Here is a 24167-nt window from a genome sequence, read left to right on the forward strand (position 1 = left end):
AATTAAGTTAATTTGTCGATATTTTTCTTCATATGCACAATGAAATACCTCAAAGAAGATAACAGTTTTGTAGTTAGTTGTATTTATTGGAAAACTTCGTAGTACGAGAGAATTTTACTGACATGAAAAAAAAGAAGTTACAGCTAGTCAGTAGAAACATAAATGTTACCTCTCATAAAACAAGAAAACCAAAATACAGGTAAAGAAACAAAAAAAAAAACAAATCCAAAAGCATTAGATAAAAAATAAAATCACACATCAAGAAGGGAGAAAACAAGAAGAAAAAAAATCAAATTCAATAAATTTTGTAGTTTAGTTGTTTTACTCCATCCAATGAATAAATATTCATGAATCCGTCACAACCCATACTCAAATTATCGTTCCTGACTTTATGAGATTCGACATCATACCCTAGTTTTCATACTAATGTGAATTAAACAGAATGGGTAGCCAACCAAACTTGGCCCTGCATAGTTCTCTTGTTCTCGTTTGATTGTCAATTAGATATCGACAATTTCTGGTGATTAATCGTGAAAAAGAAAATAGTTAGAATCTTTAATCGGAGAGGGAAAGACGAAAGAGATGTTGGAATCTTGTTAGGGCGTGGGGTAGACAGAAGCTGTAGTGGATGGTGGAGGAAAGCTGGAATCTGTCCCAAAATATGAGAGAGAGATACCGATAGAGATTTTGATGGCTTATCTTCCAATCACCATGCAATTTTCAGCACCAGCAGGCAATATCTATTAATTTTTCGATAAGAGTTCATTTTCTTTACGCATTGGCATGGCCCAATTATTATAATTATTATTTGTTTCCCTAATTTGCCCACTTTGATAGTGCACTGTGCACCATTGAAAAATATGAAAAGGTTTTATTTGAAAATATGGAAAGTGAAGATGTTAGGTACGATTAGTTCAGATCATCATCTGAAGCTTTTACTCCACAATGGAAAATATCTTAATGACCCATTACCCATATTATATATATCTAGAAATTGATGTGAAGTATGATCATCCTTTGTTAAATAACGAAATTTGCATCGATACTATTGATAATAACACATTGATAATTTGTGTTGTTGACAATTTATCTATTAATAATTTTGGCGCTTTATTGATAACTTGTCTTTTAATAAAAAAAAACAAACGTCTTATTCAGAGAAGAACTGACTATATTCATGACATTATATAATAAGGTTCCGTGTATAATTTCCAAGATTATTTCAAACCCTAAAATAGTGAGAAAGAGTGTCACCTGCCAATTTGGTGTTGCAAAAGTCTAAAAGAGAGGACCCAATGAAACATATGAGAAGAGACGGCTTGCTATAATTTATAATATGCGATTCATATGAATGTAATATATATATTGTTCATGTGATGAATAGTTGACAGTTCGTGGTATCTACACATTTTTTTTTTTTTTTTTACATTTCACACACTTCAAGTTAATTTTTGTCACTATATTATTTTCAATTCATTCGACCTGATAACTGAAAATTAAAGAGAGTATGTAAAAGGTAAAAAGAAGCGCGTAAATAACAACACCCTACTTGAAATGGAGTCAATATTTGGTGGTGGCTAGTTCTTGAAGATTGATATTACATTATGAAAAGATAAGGGATATGAAAGACAAAGGCATTACTGTCATGGCAGCTCACAACTTGTTTTTCTAGTGCTTTGTTAATTATTCATCAAAGAACCATCCAAACTACACAGGGATGAATTTTTCTTTGTATTCACACTCTTGGGTTGTCTTCATGTGCTCATTTTCTGGTTGCACATGGATGCCTCCTTTGGATGTCATCACCCCTTTTCAATGCATCATGATACACTAAGAAAGGACATTACTCTAAAGACGCGTTTTAGAACCATTATTCAGAGTATCATTTTCAATTTGATCCCTTTGAATTCCATATTCGAAGTTGCGGTCGGATCTATTCATCTTCTTCTCCCTTCCCATATCAATAACTAGAATGAAAAAGGGGAATATCAAAGCATCTAGAAATAAACGATTGATCTTTATCAGTAAGTCTGCTAAAGACCCGAACCATAAAGTACTTATTACAGACTGAGATTGACCATCAAGTGCAAAGGCAGAAGGGAGCTTGATTGCAAGACCCACCCGTCGCTTTTAGTTTTGAATTAACTTGGTTTTTTTTGCTTATTTCAATAGTTATCTCTTTGTTTAAGACGGGTTATTGCTCACAACTTCAAAACATATAGAACTCACTTTTGAACACACGAGAAGAACTTTCATACAACAAAAATGCGACAATAACAATATTCCTTAACTAATCATGCAATGGCATCTGAATTATATGCAACTTGTGATATACCTTGACAATGTCATCAAGATGTAGATAAGTTCCCTCCTACTCCTCGATTTCCTCCAATGTGAGGAGTTCCCTTGTAACTTCTCCACTTTTTCTAGTTCACACATCAGAAAAAGTTCTAACACACAACTACTTTTTTGCAACATGTTCACATTAGCAGACAAGGCAAGTTGATGATTCCTTGGAACAAAGCCTGTATTCATACTGAATCAGAGCTTTGGAATTTGATCAATTTACAAAACTTCGAACGCTCCAACTCTTTTATAATTTCTAAAATTTTTGGAACAAGAAATAGTGCATACAATAGTATACAAATGTGAAACAAAATTTGGTTTTTTGAGCAAAGATGGTGAGCCTGCCTTATGCAGCCAACAAAACTGAATCATGGTTCTGGAGATGTATATCATCAAAGTACCCGTCGATATGATTGAAATCATGCATCAAAACATTTAAATTAGCAGTAACATCCATTCTTCTGATTTCCTCCATCAAAACTCCCAACACGAAATATATTTCTTCGCAATGGGGGTGGGAGCGATCTTCGGCTTTGAAAGAAAACACCTCATTCTTGACTTCTATCCAACTCCAGCCGGGGACTTTCCTCACACCCCTCTCTCTCATAAGCCTCTTTACACTAGCTTTCTCATCCCACCTTTTGAGATGTCCATACATATCGGAGAGAAGAACGTAAGTGCAATGCTCTTCCGGCTCTAGGTCTAGCAGATGGCCTGCAATTTGAGCAGCTAATTCAATATTCCCACAAGCCCTACAGGCACCAAGTAAAGTCTTCAAAACCATTGCGTCGGGTTTAAATGGCATTGCTTCAATCAAGACTTTTGCCTCATCTAGACGCCCAGCGCGCCCATATAGGTCTACTGCACAAGCATAATGCTCCATTCGCGGGGTTATTCCATAATTGGATTCCATAGACTTTAGGAATTTGCTGCCTTGTTCTACTAAACCCATGTGGCTACAAGCAGTTAGTACTGCAACAAACGTTATATGATCTAGTTTCACCTTTTCCTTCTTCATTTGGAAGAAGAGGTCGAGTGCAACATATCCCTGCCCATGTTGTGCATATCCAAAAATGATCGAGTTCCAAGTGATTGTGCTGTCTCTGGGGGTCTCTTCAAAGGATTTTCTAGCATCCTCAATGATCCCACACTTTGTGTACATAAAGATCAAAGAACTAGCGACAAATTCATTGGACTGGAAACCTGATTTATGTGTCAATGCATGAAACTGTTGACCCAGTTGGAGGGTTGCTAAATCTGAACATGACCTAAGAACAGCTGAGAGAGCATAATGGTCAATCTCCACCTCCGAAAATCTCATGTGCCCAAAGAGTTTCAAGGCATCTTCATTTAAACCAATTTGTGAGAATCCAGTCAAAATGGAGTTCCATGAAACACGATCCTTAGACTCCATGGATTCAAAGATACGCAGCGCTTCTTCCATGGAATTTTTATTTGACTTGAGATACCTGGCTATCAAAGCATTTGAGATTGGCTCTGATTTTTCTAATCCCCTTTTTATCACCAACCCGTGATAGAAGTTTCCATGGTTTTTATTTACTTCAGAATAGGCACTGATGATGCTTGTATAACTGTAGATGTCTGGTTCAAATCCATGCATTTGCATGTCGATGAAGAGTTTGGAAGCGACTAGTTCGTTATTGTGAACCAAGTATCCTGCTAGCATGGAATTCCATGTTACCAAATCTCTGTTACCAAAAGCAGCATCAAACACTCTTTCCGCATCTTCTATCGACCCACATTCTGAGTATGAAGTAATTGTCGCGTTGCATACCGTACTTTCACATCCCAGCCCATGTTTTATAATTTTACAATGGAGCTGTGCAACAGACTTGTAAAACTCGACATTATCAAGCAATGTCAGAAGTGGAGAAATTGTGCCATCCTCAAGCTTCACTCCCTCCTGCTCCATGAAATTCAACAACCAAAAAGCAGTCTTGCGATCGCCTACTTGCACGAAACCAGCAATTAGCGCATTCCATGACACAGAATTACGTTCTGGCAAGGATTTGAAAACCACATACGCCTCCTCAACCCTCCCACACTTTGCATACATGTCCAAAAGGGCACTTCCAGAATAAACATTACCCACATAACCCGTCTTAACAATCGTAGAATGCACTTGCTGCCCAAGATCGCATCGACAAGCACAAGCAACACCCTTAAGTATGCTTCCAAATGTATACCCATCAGAATCAAACCCACATCTTTTCATGGAGTTCAATATCTCCCACGCACCCTCAAAGCTTCCATAGTTTACATGCCCCGCGATCATCGTATTCCAAGAGACAGTATCTCTGTGAGGCATATCATCAAACATTTTGTGTGCAAGATAAAAATCTTGACATCTCGCATATCCATTGAGGATATTGTTGGCCGAGTAAACGTCTGCGAGGGCTCCTAATTTGAATTCCCTGCAATGGGTTATCGAAACCTTGCGCAAAGCATTCACTGTGCCGTCAAGAATTGAGTGCACTGCCCTCATTCATGAGTAGCCGCCACTACCGTTTTCGATACATATAAACGGCAAAAGGTTTCACTTTTCCGAAGGCCGTCAAGTAGAAGACAAGTAAATATGTCAACTTGATCGTGCCAGAAGAGGTTCTGGGTCAAACTTCTGGCTCTGCACCACAGAAGCTAAGTGCCGGCAACAACGGCGGGTTCAGTTTTGCTTGTTTGAAATACCAATTTTAAATTAATTGGAACGGTCGGTCGCTTTGTTCGAACTTTAAATAGTATATATTCCCGGACATGGGTCGGGCATGGGCATGCCAAGTATTCGACCCACTTCTTCTATTTGGGTTAATACCCAAATTCAAGTGATGATTTTTTTGCAGTCGTGGGTTAAAGTAATTTAAAATATTACTTGTCACAAAAAGAAAGTTAATTTTTTGACCAATGGGTCGTTTATTATTTCCTTTCAAGATTTTGAGTAATGCAACAGAAAAATTCTCTCATCACCAATGCAAAACAAACTTGCAATATTTTTTTTTCATATCAAATTTTGTAGCATGTGAGATTGATTGACCAAACGTATTATGTCGATCGATCAACTACTCACATTCTACAACTATTCAGCAACTCGTATCTCGCAACTATACTCTTATTTGAAATGAAAGACAATAACACAAAATAAAGGTAACAACCATTTTACTTTGAAGTATTGGTCTTCTAAGTTACAAGAACTCTTGTGGTTGACAGCACAAACAAAATAATGTTTTACAAAATGAATATTGAACAACTTTCGACATTGAGCAACACTTTCAAAAAGTACCACCATTTGACATTGCCTTTCAATTTTTCTCCTCCAACCAACAAAACCATCACCAGATTCCAGGCATTTGTTGTCGGACAAGAGGCTCGAATTTCGCCTTCATCATCCGTCTTCGCACCGATGTTCGGAAGTTTCAATAAAGACCAGAGTCGAACTCCCAAAAAAACTAAATTGGTCCTCTGCAACAATCTCCACTTGTTTTCTTGTTCTGCCATCTCTTAGTAGGACGGAATTCGATTGAAACAGACCTCTGTGGGCTAGCAGATTTTGGTAGCACTAATTATCGAATGCAAACGATGTTTTAGGATCGTTTTTTACCGTTGTAGACGGATTTGCACCTGCTGCAGGGCACTGTCTCATGAGCTCCTCTGCATAAGCATTGTCTAAGGATGTATCAATGAGTGAGTTTTCGTTTGGGGTATTGCTTGAACCGGTAACTGAATGCGCTGCAGCAAGCTGATCCGACAGTGTGAGCTCCTGAAATGTTGAAGCAATTAGTAACTGTTACAAAGACCAAATGGTCGAAGCTAACAGTCTGACATACATTGTTGGCTCATTTCATGACAACTTAAGCTACATGTCTTTCGTGTTGTCTACCTTTAAATCGCTTTTATAATGCAGATATTAATGACTCAATCTCAATTTTTGTTCGAACTCTTGAAAGTGTCCTTTCAAAGAAGAATTTCCTTGCAACGGATAATTTTATGGTATGGCCACCTGTCCGCTAAAGACGCAAACAAGGGGACTGAAATGCAGGAGCCGGACCCCTGATTTATCACAAGTGTGGTTGCGCCTTGTGTGAGATAAATACACGGTGATGTATTACCGGTTATACCCAAGATTTTGCTCGAGGGGGATGTCAAAGTGAGGCGAAATGAATCCCGAAAGCTAATTAACAATAACAAAGCCACAAATCCTAAAACACACTGAAGATATTGTCTTACAAGTCAATATATCTACTTTCCGATAGAAAACAAAAGTCGTACATTTCTCGATCCCATGGGTCAATGTAGCAAACGATTCACTTACTACTACAAAAATTAGACACTGAATAAAAGATATTTTACAACAGGCCCAAAAAAAATGGAATAAACTCGAAAGAAAAGGACGAGAAAAGAGGGCAGAGTGGGGATGTGGGGGATGACAGATGAGGCCAGGCCGACCTGATAGAGCATCGAAGCTTATGCATAAAATTCGAGTCAAAAAACCTCGACTGAGAGCCTAACGGCATTGATTACCCCAAATATTTTGAAACTGACAAAAGATAGATGCCTGAAGAGCAGATAACTTTGGAGTTTTCACGAATTTTCATTTTCGCTATCCACAGCATCTTCTTCCAACTCATCCACATCATCAATGGGAATGTCTTCACTGTTCTCTTCAACAGAACCTGCGGAAAGATTTGCAATTAGTTTGAAGCTTGAAAGACAAAAAGATTTGTTAAACAAAAAAAACACTCAGCAAAATTTGCCACGCAACTGACATAATAAACCCTCACTTTATGAGCCGAGAGAACGAATTTTTACCTCTATGAGGACTTGGGAGTACTTCGGATGATTGTGACATGTTATCAAGAAGGTAAGGAAGTTCCAGAAAGTGCAAAAGAGATTCTGTCTGAGGATTCCGAATGTGTCCTGCCAAAAAGAAATTTGTAGTATGTACATAAAATGTTCTTGTTTTAACAGCATTCTAAATGACGTTGATCCTTACCAGGGAAGGAACCATAAGCGACAGATTGAGAGGGATTGTATGGTGGAACTGTCTGAGTGAATTCAAAGGGTCTGGCCCCTCTTGCTTGTAACTTGCTCCTGACCCACTGACGACATTCTTGTTTGTCAAGACGTACGTTCCTACAATATTAACATACGCACTCAGTAGCTACTTTACAAGAGAAAAACCCTTAAAAGGGTAAAGATTACGGAAGAGATATAAAGTTTAACTGTCAGATCATTGGTAGCATGCACAATACATTTCGAAAGATGTACACACCAAAGATTTGCACTTCTGGTTGTGAGAGGGAAAATAGAGTTAAACCGCCGAGTTATTTCTAGCCATTCTTCATCATACTGAATCTCATAAGGGCCCGGTTCTGATTCAATTTCAATAACCTAAAATGCCAGAAAAATGTCACATATAGAACCATTAACTACCACAATGACTACAAGGAACATCCTATATGCTACTTTCAGAAACACATCAAATACCTGTAGAAATTTACGTCCTGGTTGGCACTTATCAAGAGCAAGAAAGTTCGTCACTGGACCATCTTCCCCATGTTGAACACGAGCAGCAAATTTGCAGTGTAAATGAGCTGAAAACCAATAAGGTGGTTTCAGTTTTTCGAGCAATTGAGCAGCTGGTTTACTTCCAAGCTTTCTTTCTTGAATCTAATGACATTTTAAACGACATAAGTGATTCGAATCATACCAATCTGAACTTACTAACTTAATTTTCGATTCTTGCATTTACCTCCTGCTTAAAATATGGTTTTTGCTGAACAAGTTTCTTCCAGTCCCCACAATCCGTGATGCCAACAGGCCAATCATGTGAAAGAAAAATATCAATTGGTTCCTCAACTTGCACGAGTTTGTGGAAATCATACTCACGAACATGATACACGGACCTGATGGTACTATCATTAAAAGGAGGCCTCTCAAAGTGTCCTGCTCAGGAGGGGAAAAAATGAACCCCGTTCAAACTTTTAACGCCATATATCAAAATTGTACATACCACAGCTATGCTTACAACTAATTGAAAAAACATAAACAGCTATTGTTTTATCAACGAAAGATAACCAAAGAACTAAACACCTGCAACGGTACAAAAGTAAAGCAAATTAACCTTTTAGAAAATTGGGCTGTTTATAAATTCCAGAGAGTCCACCAATCCGAAGGTTTCCGAACTTGACAACACCAGCAAACCCCAAGAAGTAAATATTAGGTGCTGCCCATCCTCCATAATACCTATAAAACAGCATAAACAAGTAAAAAAACCACAACAAATTATTCATCCAACGCGGAAAAAAAAACGACACCAAAAACAATTGGCAGAGAATGCCATAAGTTACAGTTAAAGAAGGGACTCACAGTTCCCACAAGTAATTGGAAGCCTCGTGATTCCCACCGATGAATATGGTCGGGTACGGAGCCACTGCCTCGCCGGAATAATACTTCCAGAATGTGTTCATGCTCCTGAACTTGTGAGGCACATTTAAGCTATCCAAGTCCTTCTCATTCCTCACAGCCTAATTTCACAAAACCAATAGCTCCCTCATGATGAATCAAATCCTCTAATTTCATAAACAATTAATACCCCCAAGAGAAAGATTGAAAAATTAGGGCAAAGAAGCAAGAGTGGAACTGCAAGTCCCGAAATTTGGGAAATTGAACAATTAATTCAACTAAAAATCACTACGTTCAGAGAAAATTGAGTACAGGGAAAAAAAAAAAAAAAAAAGGGAAAAAAAATGTAGGGCAAGCAAGCAAGAGTGAAGGGGTGATTGGGGAATTTGGGAAAGTGAGCGGCGGTACCTGAAAGTCGCCGCAGCAGAGGAGGAGGTCGATGGTGGTGTTGTGAAGCTTTTCGTAGTGTTGGAGGGTTCGGTAGACGTTGTCGAGGTCGCCGTGCATGCAACCTTCTACTGCAATCTTCATTCCGATGCCGGTGATCCTCGAAAGGGAATCGAATACTGGATTGGAGGGAAACCCAAACCCTATACTGCAGTTTAGAGCAGAAGATTGAACTGGTTGCCGCTTTCTTAAGGGTTAAAATTCTTTTTGAATACTGTTTTCAATTTAGCTAATTTAATTATTGTGTTGTTAAAACTTAACAATTTTTTTTTTTTTTTTTTAACAAACGATGTCATAGAAAAAAAAAATAAGAAGGGTTATTGGCATTTCAAAAATCTTATTCTACACTCCTCTTTATTTTTCTTTATTTCCTAATATAAAAAGTTTAGAATGTAAAATGAGATTTTTGAAGTACTAATAACAATTTAAAAAAAAATTAACAATCTTAATTACTCTCGGAATAAATATTTTGCAACATTGGTTCTGCATGGGTTGTAACACTTTTAATGCATACGAAAGAGAGAATACGAAATTTTAACAATTGTGTTTTCACAAAAATTTCAAACTATTCACGATTTTTAATCAGTTTGGCATCGTTCTACAGAAGTCATCATAATATCAAACTTCCAACCATTCGTACAGGACATTCTAGAGATATTTTGATTGACGAAATTTTATTATGGTCAAACCACGCTAATGATTTTATTGATTTGTATATATATATATATATATATAAAGTTTTAAGTAGGTGATTAACATTGAGGTTATTGAGTACCTGATGTTTTGTTATATGTAGAAGAAATTTGCATGATTTTGATTTTTAAATCATATGCGTTTATTAAAACATGAGTACGAAACAGAAACTCATTTCACCTTTTTATTTTACTAACAAGCAGAATCGGAGAAGTATGAGTAACCATAAATTTTTATGGAAAGATACATGTAGAGTTGAGTAACAAATAAATCAATTGATAATCGACTCGAGCGTAATCAAATTGACTGGAACAATGTGTTTCTTCTACGTTCAAATTCATGTAATTCATCATCTGCAATTTGAAGTGGGACTTTGAAAAAGAAAGCAACCAGTCAGTCTAAAATTGCTTTTCTATCCATCGGGAACAAACAAACACCAACCCACCCACCAATTCTCGTTTTCAAATTGTGAGCAGTCATCATTCCTCAACATAATCCACACCTCCATTTCAACTTAACCGAAAGGAACAAGGAAGAAGAAAAGCTCCTGGTTGGGCCCACCAGAACCAGCAGAAAAAGGAGAGGAGGAATGAACACCGCCGCGCTGTACCGCCGAGGACGTGCGGAGGGAGAGAAACGACAAAAAAAGGAGGGAGAGGAAAAAGGAAATGGCCCATACAGGTCTCGAACCTGTGACCTTCGCGTTATTAGCACGACGCTCTAACCAGCTGAGCTAATAGGCCAGTTGTTGACACCGTCAATTTTTTGCATTATTTACATAAATCCAAAAAATTTCAAGCCCAATAAACTTTTCCTAATAAATTTACAATGAGTTCCTTTTACATCCATATTATTTGCAACTACATAGTAACGGTATCCCGAGCACATCGAGGAGATAAAAGTAGTGTTTGAAAGTATATGAGTTGCCACGTTTGGTTTTTTGTTTATCACATAAGGAGTAAAATTGGTGTTGGAGTTCATTAACCTAGTCATGTCTAACTACCTCTCACAAAAGCATGAGCCTCTTGTATTATAGTTCCCACTTCCACTCGACAACCTCAAGTGATCTACAATCAATTAATTCCACTTAACATGGGAGTTGCCTTACTCAGTTGAACATGTCTAATATTTTCTCACACACTTGAAATAGGGTTTGTTTTACTATTGTAAATGATGTTTAGTACCTAAAGGGGACATGTTTACGTGTGAAACTTAATCAGTCTTAGCACTATTTCTTGTTGACTGACCAAACTCCAAGCATTATGTGGCTAACGTAAGTGCAACAAGCAAATAAGCAACCCCCAACACAGTTTCACTCTCTCACTCCTCCCTCTCTCTCTCTCTCTCTCTCTCTCTCTCTCTCTCTCTCTCTCTCTCTAGAATCACATATTCACATGGCTTTATTTCCTCCTTAGCTTTCCCCCTCTTCCTTTTATTTCCATGTCACCATCTTCTTCCTCCCTTGTTTCCTCCCCAACTCAATCAAACCTCCCTTGTTTCCTCCCCAACTCAATCAAACATGGCTTTGTTCCACCCCCTCTTCTCCCATTCCACCTCCCTCCACCTCCCCCAAACCCCCAAGCAACCACAGCCGCTCAAACTCCTCTTATCTCTCTCCCCACCAACCCATCCCCGACCCTTCATTCCTTCCAGAAAGATGAGCTTCAGCAGCATCAAGTGTGCTGCAGTTGCAGACACCACACCTCCTCCTGCCGCTTCACCGCCGCTTGATGAGGATCAGGAGGATCACAAGGTACTGGTGGGTCCAACCACCGAGGCGGAGAGGAGGGGAGAGAGGGTGGCGGCGGATTATGATTGGACGGAGGAATGGTACCCTCTGTACCTCACCCAGGATATTCCGGAAGATGCTCCTCTGGGTCTCACGGTGTTTGATAAGCAGCTTGTGCTCTATAGGGACGGCAATGGAGAGCTCCAGTGCTACCAGGATCGCTGCCCCCACAGGTAACTGTGTCTTTTGATTCTAGATTCTTCTAGATATTTGAAGCTCAAGTGGCTAATTTAGAGTCCAAAATAGTTGTTAGTGTGGTTTTAACTTACTAACTGGTTAGAGCTTGGAGAGCTAGTGTGCATGTTTATGTTGTAACGTTTTTTAATTTAAATGTATAAAAGTGGTTCGCCTCGTAATAACTTACTAACTAGTTATGACTTGTGAGTCATGACAATCCACTCTTAGCTAGGTTGGCGAAACTATCGGAAGGGCAGCTGATTGATGGAAGGTTGGAATGTTTGTATCATGGTTGGCAATTTGAAGGCCAAGGAAAATGTGTAAAGATTCCTCAGGTCTGTGTCTCTCGTCTTTTGTTCACGCACTAACAAGGACGAGATGCTACTGTGAGTCTGATAGTATCTCGAGCTAATTACGCACTGTTTTCTGAGAAAATAAAAAAGCATGGCAATTCGTGATTAGCTGGGATACCTTCGTAGTGATAGAGACTCCTGAATCAGTGTCTGTTAACTATGTTGAGTGCCTAATTATGTTTTTGTACTACAGCTTCCAACCGATGCGAAAATTCCGAAATCAGCTTGCGCGAAGACATACGAGGTGAGGGACTCACAAGGGGTTGTGTGGGTTTGGATGTCTCACAAGACACCATCAAACCCGGCTAAGATTCCATGGTTTGAGAACTTCGCTCGGCCGGGGTTTCAAGACACTTCAACGACTCATGAGCTCCCTTATGATCACTCCATACTTCTGGAGAATCTCATGGATCCTGCCCATGTTCCAATCTCACATGACAGGACGGATTGGAGTGCGAAAAGGGAAGATGCTCAACCATTGCGTTTTGAGGTCACTGAACGAACTGATCGAGGATTCGCAGGCTGGTGGGGCAAGGCAACTGATCCATCGGCGAAAAGCTTCTTGAGGTTTGAGGCACCATGCTCTCTTCAAAACAACAGGGAAATTGTTGATGAAAAAACTGGGGAAAAACACTACTTTTCAGGTCTATTTCTTTGTAGACCAACTGGACAAGGGAAGTCTATGCTCATTGTGAGATTTGGTGGAACAAAAAGGTCCCCGGTCGCGAAACTGTTTCCGAAATGGTACTTTCATCAGAATGCAGGCAAGGTTTTCGAGCAAGATATGGGATTTCTTTCGTCGCAGAACGAGATACTCATGAAGGAAAAAGTACCCACCAAAGAGCTGTACATTAACCTGAAATCTTCAGATACTTGGGTGGCTGAATACCGAAAATGGATGGACAAAGTAGGGCATGGAATGCCTTACCATTTCGGACACAGCACAATCTCGTTGCCCAAAGAACCGGCTGTTGTGGAACACGCACCAGCCGGACTTGTAGCCGGCGGTTCTGCATCTTTCCCGGCAAAGGGAGGCATTGGATCCATGCGCGCTCCAAACTTGGCCAACCGGTATTTCCGGCACGTGGTCCACTGCAAAATCTGCAGAGACGTTGTCAAAGCTTTCCAAGCATGGCAAAAGGGCCTCACTGCTGTTGCTGTTGCATTTGCTGCATTGGCAATTCTTGTCTCAGGCAGGCAGTGGAAGGCCATTCTATTAGTCTCAGCAGCAATCAGCTCTGCTGGGGTTTATGCATGCTCGTACGCGGTGGCGTTGAACACAACAAACTTCGTAAGGACGCATAGGAGATTGTGAACTGCCGGGAAGACGATTTGAAATTATAAATTTGTACTTTTTATACGTTTGGATTCTCATTGGAAGCTTAAGATGCAACCTTTGTTGTGGCTTTCTCAAAACTATCATGGCCGAGTGGCCTAACTCGCATCTGCGTTATCAGATGGTTCCGTTATCTTGTATACCTTGCTTGCAAAATATACTCACACCCATTTTTCACTAGTTAAAGAAAAACGTCTTTAAAACCGAAACTCTTGCAGCACCGATCAAAACTCCCTACACATACAACTCATCTATTTTGAACCGACTCTTTAATCATCATACAACTTATTCATTCCATATGCAAAAAATGATACAGGAGGAGGACGCCATACAACCTGGTAATCACTAGTGCTAATCGCCTAACGGACCACCATAATACTAGTATATTTGATATCAAATCCATGTGGACAATGCCTGATTTTCTCGTCGAAATGATCTTCAAGCTGTGGTGTCAGTCGTGTATGGCATGGAAAATGAATGGTGTGTGAACTGGCTCACCTCAGATGTTTTGTGCAGATGAGGCAAAGTACTCGGAATCCTTGACAGTCCAACCGAAAAATCAGTGCCAATACTTTAAGTTTGGGTTGAAACATCAAATTCGACCTTCTCGAGTGTCTAGATCAAGCAAACAGTTCAAGTTTACTCATTGGAAAAGAAAACCAACAAGAATTTCTACATAATAACATACAATTTATGAAATCCTAGGAGTAAAACTATACGAATTAAGAGAACTCAACAGGGGATTACTCAATAAGGCTTCCAAGGGCCTTTCTTTGTGAATTTTGGGTCCATGAAAAACATAGAACCAAGGTAAAAAGAAGGCATGGAAAGCAGGCAGGCATTTACTGCTCAAACATTAAAAGTTAAAAACTACCTGAAGAGATTGCTTCAAAACCTCGAACAACTTTTGGTCACATTTTCTTTTTGAATCAAGTTCATCATGCTCCTTCAACAGTTCTTCAAACAGGTTCTCTCTGCATAATTAGCATAAGCAAATCACCCTCGAAGTTCCAATCAACAATATGCCGCAAAACCAACAGAAACACATTCATGCAGGATATCGAGTAATTCACAGAAGTCATGCCGGTAATGCAGTGCTTTTGTTTGTGTTACAAATGCAGTCCGTGTCTTTCACATAGTCATAATAAAGACTAAAAATGTCGTATGATGGCCTGAAAAAGGGCTGTATTCCCGCTTTTCAACAGCAGCATACGTCCCATACCTGTACAGTTTTTGAATAAAGCCCGTTTGAAGGTTTTTTATCGTAGAGTTGACCTATGCCACAGTAAGAATGATACATGTTAATGTACTTCATAGTAACCGTAATATAATTACTAACATATTGAAAGAAAAAAAGAAGAAGAAGAAAATAGGTATACCAGAAAGTGCATTATAGCTTTTGGAACTAGGTCTTGAATGTTCTTTCTGACAATGTCATAATAGGATTTCAACAGTAATTTGGTTACAATAATTTCCGCTGCTTCATTTTCTGTCGTTTCAACTGGCCTTAAGATGGATGGTGGCTGAAATCAGCAAGGACAGAGGGAAAACAAAGGGGTCACATTTAAATTCTAAAATGAATAAGTAGATAATAAGTTATAAAGAAATAAAATTCTGTGAACCACAGATGTACCTCTCTCAAATTGATTGTAGAGGGCATTGACTCCGAATGACGTTGTTCACCAAAAGGTTTACCAGACTGTACACCTGATGTACTACTCGCAAATATAGATGGAATACCCCAAGTCCTCGTAGAACCTGTTAACAAAATTCATTGATCTTAGCAATGGCAGATTAATAGATAGACATACCATCACACACACACACACATACACACAAGAAACATGTTAACAAAATCAAGCAGTTTCAATATCCCAAAGGTAGCAGAATGCTTGGATATAGTAGACATGAATTTACCAGAAGATACAGAATTCTCGTTCTTCAGCTGAGGACGACTTCCCTGCCAAACACAAAAACTATATTAAGATCGAAGGTATCCTATGAAAGAAAAAAGATAGCCAAAAGTAGTAAGGCCCTCCAAACTAGCTTTCACAAATCTAAGTTTACCCCCATTCACTTGGATTCGCAAATTAACTTTTAGCTAACTTGAAAACTGATTTAAAAGGAAAGCACTGCTCGTAACCAGAGTTTTCTTCACTCCTGTAATATTGTCAACTAAAAATGAACAGCATACTTGGTAAGGTAAAATTCCATTCATAACTATGTTAGCCTGAACAGTTCAAGATGTCCGGCCTTCAACATCCGTAACACCATGAAACATACAAGAACAACTTTTAGGTATACCAGATAATTGAAAAACCCTTTTATATGAGATCTAATGATGATTGGGTTGAATAATAGTGCAAAGACAATAACGAATAAATTGCGTTACCCTAAAAAAAGGAATATAGCATGCAACCAATCTAAATCTATTGATATGAACTTGATGATAGAGATCATACAAAAAGTTCTCTCAATGAGAATGAAGAACCAAATCCCAACAACTTTTTCCTTTCCCAAAATAAGAACGAAAAATACACTAAACAGAAATCTCCATAGACTGTCAATAAAAAATAAAGCCACCACTGTATATTTTACTTTTTTGATCTCTCAGATCATATCAAACCGAGATTTCAAATTCATAATTGACTTTGGGTAATATGAAAGGACTTCTGTAACAAAAACAAAACATAGGACTGTAAGATTAAAGAAACTGAAAGTTCATGACAATATATTTGCTATGAATCCAACACATGATCAGGATTCAGGACTGCTTCATCATGTCTAAAATTATCATTCACCAATGTTGTAGAAGATACCTGTTGTGCTTTCAACTGTTGCATAGCAAGCTCAGAAGCTTTCTTCCCACCTATAAAACATGGATGCGAAGTGTTTATACAATCCACCTGAATGGAAGAAAGTTGGGCAATCAGCATTTGAGTAAATGTGAAGCATGTAAATCTGAGCAATCACTTAAAAGAAAACATATATTATCAGTGAAGAGATAAGTACTGAGCACAATTTTGTGTGATATGACCAACAGATCTAAGAATTGACCATTTTCATTTCAAGAGTGTCACATTGAATAGAACACACCATTGGCAGTAAGAACCACCCGAAAGCGAAATTAAGGGTTGAGAAAAATATACGATACCATACACTGCAGAGTTGAAAATTTACTGTATTGCCAAAATGTTAGAATCGCAATTTTTTCAAAGGGTTGAGGAAGGTGCCTTTTTTTTGTTTTACCAGTTACTATTGCCAACTCAATTTGATTAGATTTTAGAATACTCCGGTATTTTAACACTATTTTGAGAGTCCATGAAATCATTTTAACAAAATCTGTACATACATGTCAGCCTAGATTTTAATTTTTAGTGAATAAACTTTAGTCTTAATTTAACAAGGTTAACAAAGAGATACCTCCATCTCAATAAGATTTTCTATCATTCTCTGAGCAGGCTTTGCACCTTCCCGCAAAAAGTTTATCATGATTTCATCCATATGCTTTCTCAAAACTGGAAACCTTTGCAACTCAATAACCTCGCAAGTGCGGCTTATCTGCAGGGGAAATTATATCTTCCTGATTATACTTACACCTCAGGATTATTCCATAAGCACCACAGATGCATAAATCATATCTCACCTTAACTAGTTCATCGTAAACAAAACGCAGACACTGACAGCTTGGGTCTAGCAATCGAGCAATTTGTCTTCTTACTAAAATTTCAAATGGGACCTAACAATAATTCAAAAACATATCAGGCAATGCTGAGTAGAACCAAGGGCATCGGCGTTATACTAGGGAAAATGCAAAACTACAGCATGTAATCATCATTATACTCACCTCAGGCACAAATAGAGCATTTTTTGCACCAGAAGCATTTTGAATAGCCGTTCGAATATCATCATCAGTTAGATCGTCGGAGGGGTCCACACTCTACAATTCCTGAGAGTTAGTATAGCCAATCTGATGGTACATGTCTTACACTGGAACATTAATTCTACAAGTCGATGCCTTGAAAATGTTATACATAAGGCTACGGTTTTCTTCAAGACAAATTTCACGGTACGCTGACACCAAACAAATATGCAGAGGACAGCAACTGACGACATAGTAGTCTACGGTTTTAGATTAAAATTTACCAAAAGGACGAAGCAATATAAACAATTAACAAAGGTCATTAAAGAAATTGCATGTTTAGAAAAAACTATAGTGCATTGTACCTCCAAGCTTTTTACAAAAATTGACTGGAGAATGTAGTGGATCCTGGCTCCTCCTGACAATTCTTTTGTTGACATCTCCTGACTTTTTCCCTCCACCATGGCAGCAAAAGCTGTCCATTAGTGAGAGAGAGAGAGAGAGAGAGAGAGAGAGAGAGAGAGAGAAGGAACATTAACAGCATCAGTGAAAACAGCTAAGATGAAAATAACAACAAACAAGATTGTACTTGAACAGCATGCTCTATTAGTATAACTGTCCTAAAAACAAGTTGCTTAGAATCATAAAAACCATGATTACAAAAATTAAAGAAAACTACAAGACTTTAGAGAAAGGCTTTCCTTTTACATTAATTTCAGTCGAGCCACATGGTTAAGTCCATTTGACATCATTGTTATTTTCCACAAACGCATAGTTTCTCAGGTCAGTAAAGTTCATATGGTAAGGTAAGCGGTAATATTAACTTAGTCTGAGAGAAAAAAAAATATTAGAGAAATCAACTTGACAGTATTTCTCACTCGTGCAAATTGGATTGGGTGGATTTCCTTCCAGCTCTACTGCACCCTAACCCCATTGCAGGAATTTCTTTCACTATCACACGCTTCATAACCAGTCACAGAAACGCCTGATAGCCTTCACTACTAAATACTCTTCGAGAAGTTTGCTAATGTAATACGGTTCTCTCTCTCTCTATGACAAATACAAATCCAATTCTTGGGAAAAAAAAAAAAAAGAAAAAAAAAGGGCACTAACAAATCTAAGAAAGACAAATTAAGTGGTCCTTTGAGGAATATCATACATGATTCCAAGTCATGCAGGCAAGTAAAAGATTGACATTTAACAAATAACACACATCGAAATCTCACCTTCACAATATTTTGTCAAAATGTTCAACAAAATCATTCCCTGATCCATCTGGTTCAGGACAAGTGACAAAAAATGGTTAGAAACAACTAAAAAGTGAAGAGTATCCAATAACAAGAGAAAGTAAGAGGGGTAAGTTTTTGAATGTGAATGCATCTGTCTATGCACTTTGCTATGTGCAGCAGCAATTTCAAGTTTTCAAACCAATAACAACAAAATCCCAATTACTTACTAAGATCAAAAGTACAAGTCTTCCATCATGGTGCACAGTCAACACTATCTAGCAAAATATCTTTATATACTGGTCATGAATATAAATAAAAAAGAAGAGGACAAGGGTCCTGCCAATGTGATTAAGAAAAAATGATGACGCAAATGCGCACTGGACTTGGACATAGTGTTTGGATGTGAATACAACAATTCAACTATATGTAGGGAACAGTTGTTTTCTAACTCTCTGCATGCATTAAATGCAGTAGAAAATACCAGCAGCTCATAAGTTGTTTTGCAACTCACTTTAGTTCCTAAAGGTAGCCCATATGCTTGCAATTCTTTCGAAACAGAAACCATTTGAGAATTCAACCGAGCCTTCAAATCGGGGAGAACCCTTCTGATATGCTGCTCCAGAATCTAACACAGAAATCGACCATGACAACAGTGCAAAAACAAATACAGTACGCAATAATATAAAATAAAAAATGATACATAACCACCTAAGAATTTCATTTCCCTTCAGTATAACTTTGTTATGCCTTTGGTTCATACCAACCTGATTCAACTTCCTTGCTAACTGGGGCATGCCGCAATGATCCAAGAGATTACTATATACCTTTAACATGTAATAAAGATGTTAAGTGCCAAGACAAACAATTATCATTTTTCTCTAAATACAAAGAAAGCAAACAGTACAGGGTGCCTATTGAAGAATTTCTCCTCGTAAGCAAGGGCAGCAGCAATCCCACGGTTTTTATTGATGTCCTGTGTCACAAGAATAACACTTCAGTAATAGAGCCTGAACCTTGCACCCACATTTTCTTTTGTAAGAGTAAAACTTAGCAATGTACTAAACAAAACAAATGGATGCTACAAAGAAGCTATTTGAACAATTCATACCTCCTGGCTACGATTCACAACACCAACATAACCGAGCTGCAGCGGAATAGTTTTCCCAAGCAAAAAGTCACAAGCATCGGTGCCCCTGTCCATTATATCAAGCTACAGATAGAACAACATTGTCATATTATACAACAACTGAGGCATCTAATAAACCGGAGTCTAAGAGGAGATCACAAACCTTGGTGATCACACCGATTGTTCGAAAACCTGTTAATACATTTGCGTCAGTACCCTATGTATTCGATGTAAAAGTCGAATTCATAAGTAAAATGTGCAGGTACCAGTCGGGTCGGCTTCTCTAGCCATCTGTAGCGCATCGGAGTTTGCCAAATCCGAATTCGCAGGACTAACCGCCAATATAATACAGTTTTGCTGGATAATATAGTGCGTAATCATCTTCCTAACCATTCCTTCTATGTCTCTTGGTTGATCTCCCACCGGAACTTTCGTGACTCCAGGCAAATCAACCAGAGTCATATTAAGCACATTCGGAGAGGTAATCTTCAGCCGGATTTGCTTATCCGAAACCCCTTTGTTCAATCCGGCCTCCCTATCCGTCTCCGCCTGCGCTGACAAAACAATGGTCAATTTATCACAAACCAGTAAACTAGAAGCAGCATTGATGAAGAAGAAGCTCAATCCGTACCTGAATTTCGCGGCGGATTGCGGAGAAGTCGTAGAAGTGTTTACCGGGCAAGTGGCGGAACTCGCCCCATTCTGTGTGTTCATCACCGGGCATCGCCGTGCGATTCTCGAGCATCAGCACGAGCGGCCGCCGAGTGCAGATGTCGCGGCCGCGGGGGAGGAAGTCGCGGCCAACGAGGGCTTCGAGGACGCTCGATTTCCCGCTGCTCTGGCTTCCCACGACCGCCACTTGAGGCAGCGAAATCTGCGGCATATCGCTGCCCACCGGCGCGAGAATGTCCTGGAGCTTGTTGATCATCGGAATTAGCGACGAGCCAATCGTCACTGAAGGTCTTGGAGCGGTCGCCGAGGAGTGGACTTCCATAGCTTTTTCTCCCATAGTGTGATTTTAGAGAGAGAAAACTTACACTGTGATTACTGAGAGTAAGGTAGAGAGAGTGAGAGAGAGAGAGAGAGGGAGAGAGGGTTTTGAAGGTGGAGGTTTAAAGCGTCTGCCACAGTTTAGCTGGTGTTTCTTGGAGAAGAAGGAAGCAGAAAGTGGAGGGGTGTCTGTTTCTGTTTCTTCAAGAAAAAAGGTGGGAATCTTTTTGGTTGTTTAGACTTAGATGAGCATGTGACCGTTGAATTTTGATCCGATCTTTAAAAATAACGGATCGTTACATCGAACAAATTCCACTGGTTATTCCCTTGCACAGTAAGATTTTCAAGCATCTAATACCACGCGTAGTGAAGTAAAGCTTTTCGATATATTTCATATATTTGTGTTGCTTTTGTTATGTTCATGGTATAATTTCATTTGTATCCTTAAAAAACTATTGTAGGCTTTGAATTTGAATGGAAGTGGTGAGCACTGGAGATGAAGAGAGGAAACCAACTTATTATTATTGCAGAAGTAGCTATGCCATACATAGAGATTGCAGAAAGGCAACTTATAGTTATCTTGGACATTCTTCACGCTGCATTACCAAAGGCTTGATTGAAAATTTTGCTTCTATTGTAAAGTACAAGAGGTTGTAGGCAAAGTTATTGAGTTAGATAGTTGTGGATCCTGTTAGTTTCTGCAAAACAAATTTTTTGTGTGTAATTTTGAATCTACATATTCTGTGCTTATTAATTTTGAATTTGCAGAAAAGTTGTGCTTGTAATGTAAGCATGTATTGGCATGAAATCTCATTTCCAACCAAGGCTCTCTTACTTTTGTCTTAACATCAAAACATGATATAAAACAGAGCAATGTAAAATGCTTATCAGAAACAAAGGCATCTTAAAAGCAGTTAGGAAGGGGCGGGAAAGGTAACAGAAAAAGTTTGGAAAATTGGGCTTTAAAGATGCTTTGGAGCTGTTGGTGAGGCGACAGAATCTAGAGCATTAAATTAACTTGTCATAAAATCAATAGCTGAAAAAATAGGAGGGGATGGAAGGAATGAAAAGTAGGAGACGAGACAATCTTGGTCCTTTTTACTCTTGTTTGAATGAAGTCCAAGCCCAACCGCATCAAGTTCAAGTGTCAAATGGCTTGAGGTAACTTGTTTGGTTTTTTACAAGTGATACCAAACACTTGTGGTTAAAAGTGTTTTCAGATAATAACAAGTTGTTTTTTTGACCGCATATGTAGAAATGTTAAAATCAGTTTTAGATGAAAAGCACTTTGATGTGAAAAATACTTTGGAAGTTCTTCTTGGAGAAGCATCTGCCTCTTCAAGAAACACATGTAAAGCTTTTTGAATGAACCGATAAAAGGTGGTCAAAGCACTTATAGTAATATTTGTCCTTAAAGGTTAACGGTCATTCTAGGAAAGCAAATAGCATCTACGTTTCCGAAAGTTCTACGCGGGTTTTGCTAAAATCAGACTTTAGATGATCAAGAGATTGCTTCAAGGTAACCCACCCGTGTCGGCCATCATCCTGGAAGCAATTGGGCCTCTAATGTACAGTTATTTATAAATGGGCCTGAAATTCGGCCCATTTCTGCAAAAGCAAAATTCAAAACCGCCCATTATTACAGAGCGAGCAGAAAACCCTGGGAGAGTGAAAGTGAAGCTCTGAGGAGATGGGACACGTAGGCGAACACCACGAAGCGACGGACGGCTTGGTGAAGCTGCTGACGAAAGCGAACCACGATCTGACGGTGGTTCATCACCGGCTCGAGAGGGAGTTCCAGCAAATCTACCCGGACAATGCCAACCCGATGAAGCTGGTTTCGAGGATAAAGAAGATTCAAGAAGAATTGTCGACCTTGGAAGATCACTGCCGCCAACTTCTCTCTGCCAAACAGGTCATTTTCAAAAAATTTCGGCTGAAATTGGGAAATTTTTATATTTCGATTTTGATTTTTGGGTTTTGGGTTTTGAAGGATTTGATTGATAAGGCGAGGACGACTCTGGTTGGGAACAGAAATCAGTTGCAGCGGATGGAGACGTCGATGGGAGTTTTCGCCGACGCTGATTCGGATGATTCTGCTTTTGCTAACTTCAATCAGGTTAGTTTCTTTTGTATACATTTCATTTTCATTACCATGTGTGTAAATGTTGGAGCCAGCCGATTGATAGACTGGTAGTCAGAGTGAATCCAAATTTTATGCATCGGTTGCGTTAATATGCCGAAATGCTGGTGAATGCTTGATTTGATTTCGACGAAATGAATGCTGGTAATCGAATTTTTTAGTATTTGTGTTGTTTGTTGTTGTTAGCGGTACCTATGTGAACGGTTGTCTAGTTTTCCAGATGGTGTTCGAGTATTTGCACCATTTTCCAGCAAGCAACCAAGATTAAACACTATTGCTAGGCAATGTTTCTAAAGAAATGCCCGTCCACAGATATCCCGTGGCGGGTAGCTCTGTTCTTCGGATAAAGCAGCAGAATTATGCCTTGCTACATTCTCAGCCACTTCACCTTTCTTAATTTTTTCGGTCTTATTTAGAACATAAGCTTATCACCACATTGATCTTTTATGCAGGTCATTGATGAGTGGACGGCTCAAGTCAGATCAAAAACAGGTAAACTCTTACCGTTAACACTGTAATTACCGTTGTCGTTCAATACTATGGTCTGGTGATATTCTTCTTCATTTGAAAATGAGAGATCTTAGGTTCGAATCTTATGGATGGCAAATTCGATACCAAATTAGGCTACTCATTGTGTGGCTTGGCCGAACTCCCTATTCCCTTAGTGTAAAAATATTGATGTACTAAAGAAAAATACTGCCGGGTGTAGATATTAGTACTTCGCCGGTAAATTAGGGAAGGGGTATCAAAATTGGTCCTATTTGTTTCTATAGAATAAGGAACAGAAGGAAATTCTCCACGTCCTGTGTTGCTGTTCAACTTTTTCGAACTATGGATTTGTCAATTATGTTGGTAGTTATTGGCCAGTTTTAGGCTTTGTTTCGATTTTATTTCCTTCTTTTGGTGCAAGAGCATGTCATGCTCGGGCTTGCTATTGCGATGAAACATTATTTCTTAGAGATGCAAAAACTCGAGATGGAATGCTCTTCGTTGATGGTGACTCCATGGTTTACGGTTTAGAATGTAAAGTCAGCAGTAGGTTTATATGGAGTTTTTTAAAGTATCTTGACAAAGCTTTGTTTGTGCAGGGGATGAGAATCGCGATTCGGATTCGGAGGATATCAATCAGTTGCTCTTTTCGGCTATAGTCTAAGGCAACTGGTCTTGTTCAGTGATGTTCATGTGTATATCTGAATACGTTCGGTTTGAATATGAATATGCATTGTATTGGATACCCGATACTGCAACAGTAAATCAGT

The 24167-nt window shown here is 38.9% G+C and overlaps 5 protein-coding genes and 1 non-coding gene across 9 annotated transcripts; 2 read left to right on the forward strand and 4 right to left on the reverse strand.

The window, feature by feature from the left end:
* Positions 1-2485: 2485 nt before the first annotated feature.
* LOC137718204 (Pentatricopeptide repeat (PPR) superfamily protein) lies at positions 2486-6527 on the reverse strand. The gene has a single exon (XM_068457708.2). The coding sequence runs from the start codon at positions 4850-4852 to the stop codon at positions 2693-2695; it is 2160 nt and encodes a 719-aa protein (XP_068313809.2). The 5' UTR covers positions 4853-6527; the 3' UTR covers positions 2486-2692.
* A 49-nt stretch (positions 6528-6576) lies between these two features.
* LOC137713054 (lariat debranching enzyme) lies at positions 6577-9763 on the reverse strand. Its single transcript, XM_068452294.2, has 9 exons — positions 9172-9763; positions 8728-8885; positions 8483-8604; positions 8111-8304; positions 7846-8028; positions 7631-7749; positions 7352-7491; positions 7168-7275; positions 6577-7031 (listed from the first exon to the last, which is right to left on the reverse strand). Exons 1-9 carry the CDS (start codon positions 9292-9294, stop codon positions 6940-6942), a joined length of 1239 nt encoding a protein of 412 aa, XP_068308395.2. The 5' UTR covers positions 9295-9763; the 3' UTR covers positions 6577-6939.
* An 809-nt stretch (positions 9764-10572) lies between these two features.
* On the reverse strand, positions 10573-10646 carry TRNAI-AAU (transfer RNA isoleucine (anticodon AAU)). Its single transcript has one exon. It is a non-coding gene; the product is annotated as a tRNA-Ile (tRNA).
* Positions 10647-11201: 555 nt separating this feature from the next.
* On the forward strand, positions 11202-13698 carry LOC137736511 (protein TIC 55, chloroplastic-like). Of its 4 annotated transcripts, none has more exons than XM_088685705.1 (4): positions 11250-11360; positions 11392-11865; positions 12078-12204; positions 12416-13698. In XM_088685705.1, the coding sequence occupies exons 1-4, from the start codon at positions 11344-11346 to the stop codon at positions 13535-13537; spliced, it is 1740 nt and encodes a 579-aa protein (XP_088541831.1). In that variant the 5' UTR covers positions 11250-11343; the 3' UTR covers positions 13538-13698. The 4 variants fall into 4 exon arrangements, with proteins under 4 accessions (XP_088541834.1, XP_088541831.1, XP_088541832.1 ...); XM_088685706.1 differs by having other exon boundaries at positions 12102-12204; XM_088685708.1 differs by having other exon boundaries at positions 11202-11865; positions 12102-12204.
* Positions 13699-13754: 56 nt separating this feature from the next.
* Positions 13755-21082, reverse strand: LOC137736521 (dynamin-related protein 3A). The gene is made up of 19 exons (XM_068475783.2): positions 20407-21082; positions 20042-20324; positions 19939-19967; positions 19758-19859; positions 19554-19622; positions 19414-19473; positions 19161-19274; positions 18647-18695; positions 17786-17895; positions 17406-17498; positions 17205-17297; positions 16982-17119; positions 16378-16464; positions 15476-15518; positions 15192-15316; positions 14938-15081; positions 14781-14833; positions 14433-14532; positions 13755-14173 (listed from the first exon to the last, which is right to left on the reverse strand). The coding sequence occupies exons 1-19, from the start codon at positions 20782-20784 to the stop codon at positions 14132-14134; spliced, it is 2112 nt and encodes a 703-aa protein (XP_068331884.2). The 5' UTR covers positions 20785-21082; the 3' UTR covers positions 13755-14131.
* Positions 21083-22403: 1321 nt separating this feature from the next.
* LOC137744427 (uncharacterized) lies at positions 22404-24142 on the forward strand. Its single transcript, XM_068484245.2, has 4 exons — positions 22404-22680; positions 22759-22884; positions 23361-23400; positions 23997-24142. The coding sequence occupies exons 1-4, from the start codon at positions 22456-22458 to the stop codon at positions 24059-24061; spliced, it is 456 nt and encodes a 151-aa protein (XP_068340346.2). The 5' UTR covers positions 22404-22455; the 3' UTR covers positions 24062-24142.
* Positions 24143-24167: the final 25 nt, after the last annotated feature.

This window comes from Pyrus communis, chromosome 15, assembly GCF_041283825.1.
Source record: "Pyrus communis isolate YQ-2024b chromosome 15, ASM4128382v1, whole genome shotgun sequence".
Lineage (NCBI taxonomy): Eukaryota > Viridiplantae > Streptophyta > Magnoliopsida > Rosales > Rosaceae > Pyrus > Pyrus communis.

What these genes read in the sequence shown, in the direction of transcription:
- LOC137736521 (XM_068475783.2), bottom strand. Translation starts at nt 20,784, where the DNA reads ATGGGAGAAAAAGCTATGGAAGTCCACTCCTCGGCGACCGCTCCAAGA. An exon ending in CTACAATCAATTTGAGAGAG is followed by an intron (nt 15,082 to 15,191) that starts GTACATCTGTGG and finishes TGCTGATTTCAG; the next exon opens with CCACCATCCATCTTAAGGCC. An exon ending in AAGCTATAATGCACTTTCTG is followed by an intron (nt 14,834 to 14,937) that starts GTATACCTATTT and finishes ACTGTGGCATAG; the next exon opens with GTCAACTCTACGATAAAAAA.
- LOC137744427 (XM_068484245.2), top strand. Translation starts at nt 22,456, where the DNA reads ATGGGACACGTAGGCGAACACCACGAAGCGACGGACGGCTTGGTGAAG. An exon ending in CTTTTGCTAACTTCAATCAG is followed by an intron (nt 22,885 to 23,360) that starts GTTAGTTTCTTT and finishes TCTTTTATGCAG; the next exon opens with GTCATTGATGAGTGGACGGC. An exon ending in TCAAGTCAGATCAAAAACAG is followed by an intron (nt 23,401 to 23,996) that starts GTAAACTCTTAC and finishes TTGTTTGTGCAG; the next exon opens with GGGATGAGAATCGCGATTCG.
- LOC137736511 (XM_088685705.1), top strand. An exon ending in CAGGATCGCTGCCCCCACAG is followed by an intron (nt 11,866 to 12,077) that starts GTAACTGTGTCT and finishes ATGACTTGTGAG; the next exon opens with TCATGACAATCCACTCTTAG. An exon ending in AATGTGTAAAGATTCCTCAG is followed by an intron (nt 12,205 to 12,415) that starts GTCTGTGTCTCT and finishes TTTGTACTACAG; the next exon opens with CTTCCAACCGATGCGAAAAT.
- LOC137718204 (XM_068457708.2), bottom strand. Translation starts at nt 4,852, where the DNA reads ATGAGGGCAGTGCACTCAATTCTTGACGGCACAGTGAATGCTTTGCGC.
- LOC137713054 (XM_068452294.2), bottom strand. Translation starts at nt 9,294, where the DNA reads ATGAAGATTGCAGTAGAAGGTTGCATGCACGGCGACCTCGACAACGTC. An exon ending in ACAGCCCAATTTTCTAAAAG is followed by an intron (nt 8,305 to 8,482) that starts GTTAATTTGCTT and finishes CCTCCTGAGCAG; the next exon opens with GACACTTTGAGAGGCCTCCT. An exon ending in CGCTTATGGTTCCTTCCCTG is followed by an intron (nt 7,276 to 7,351) that starts GTAAGGATCAAC and finishes TCTTTTTGGCAG; the next exon opens with GACACATTCGGAATCCTCAG.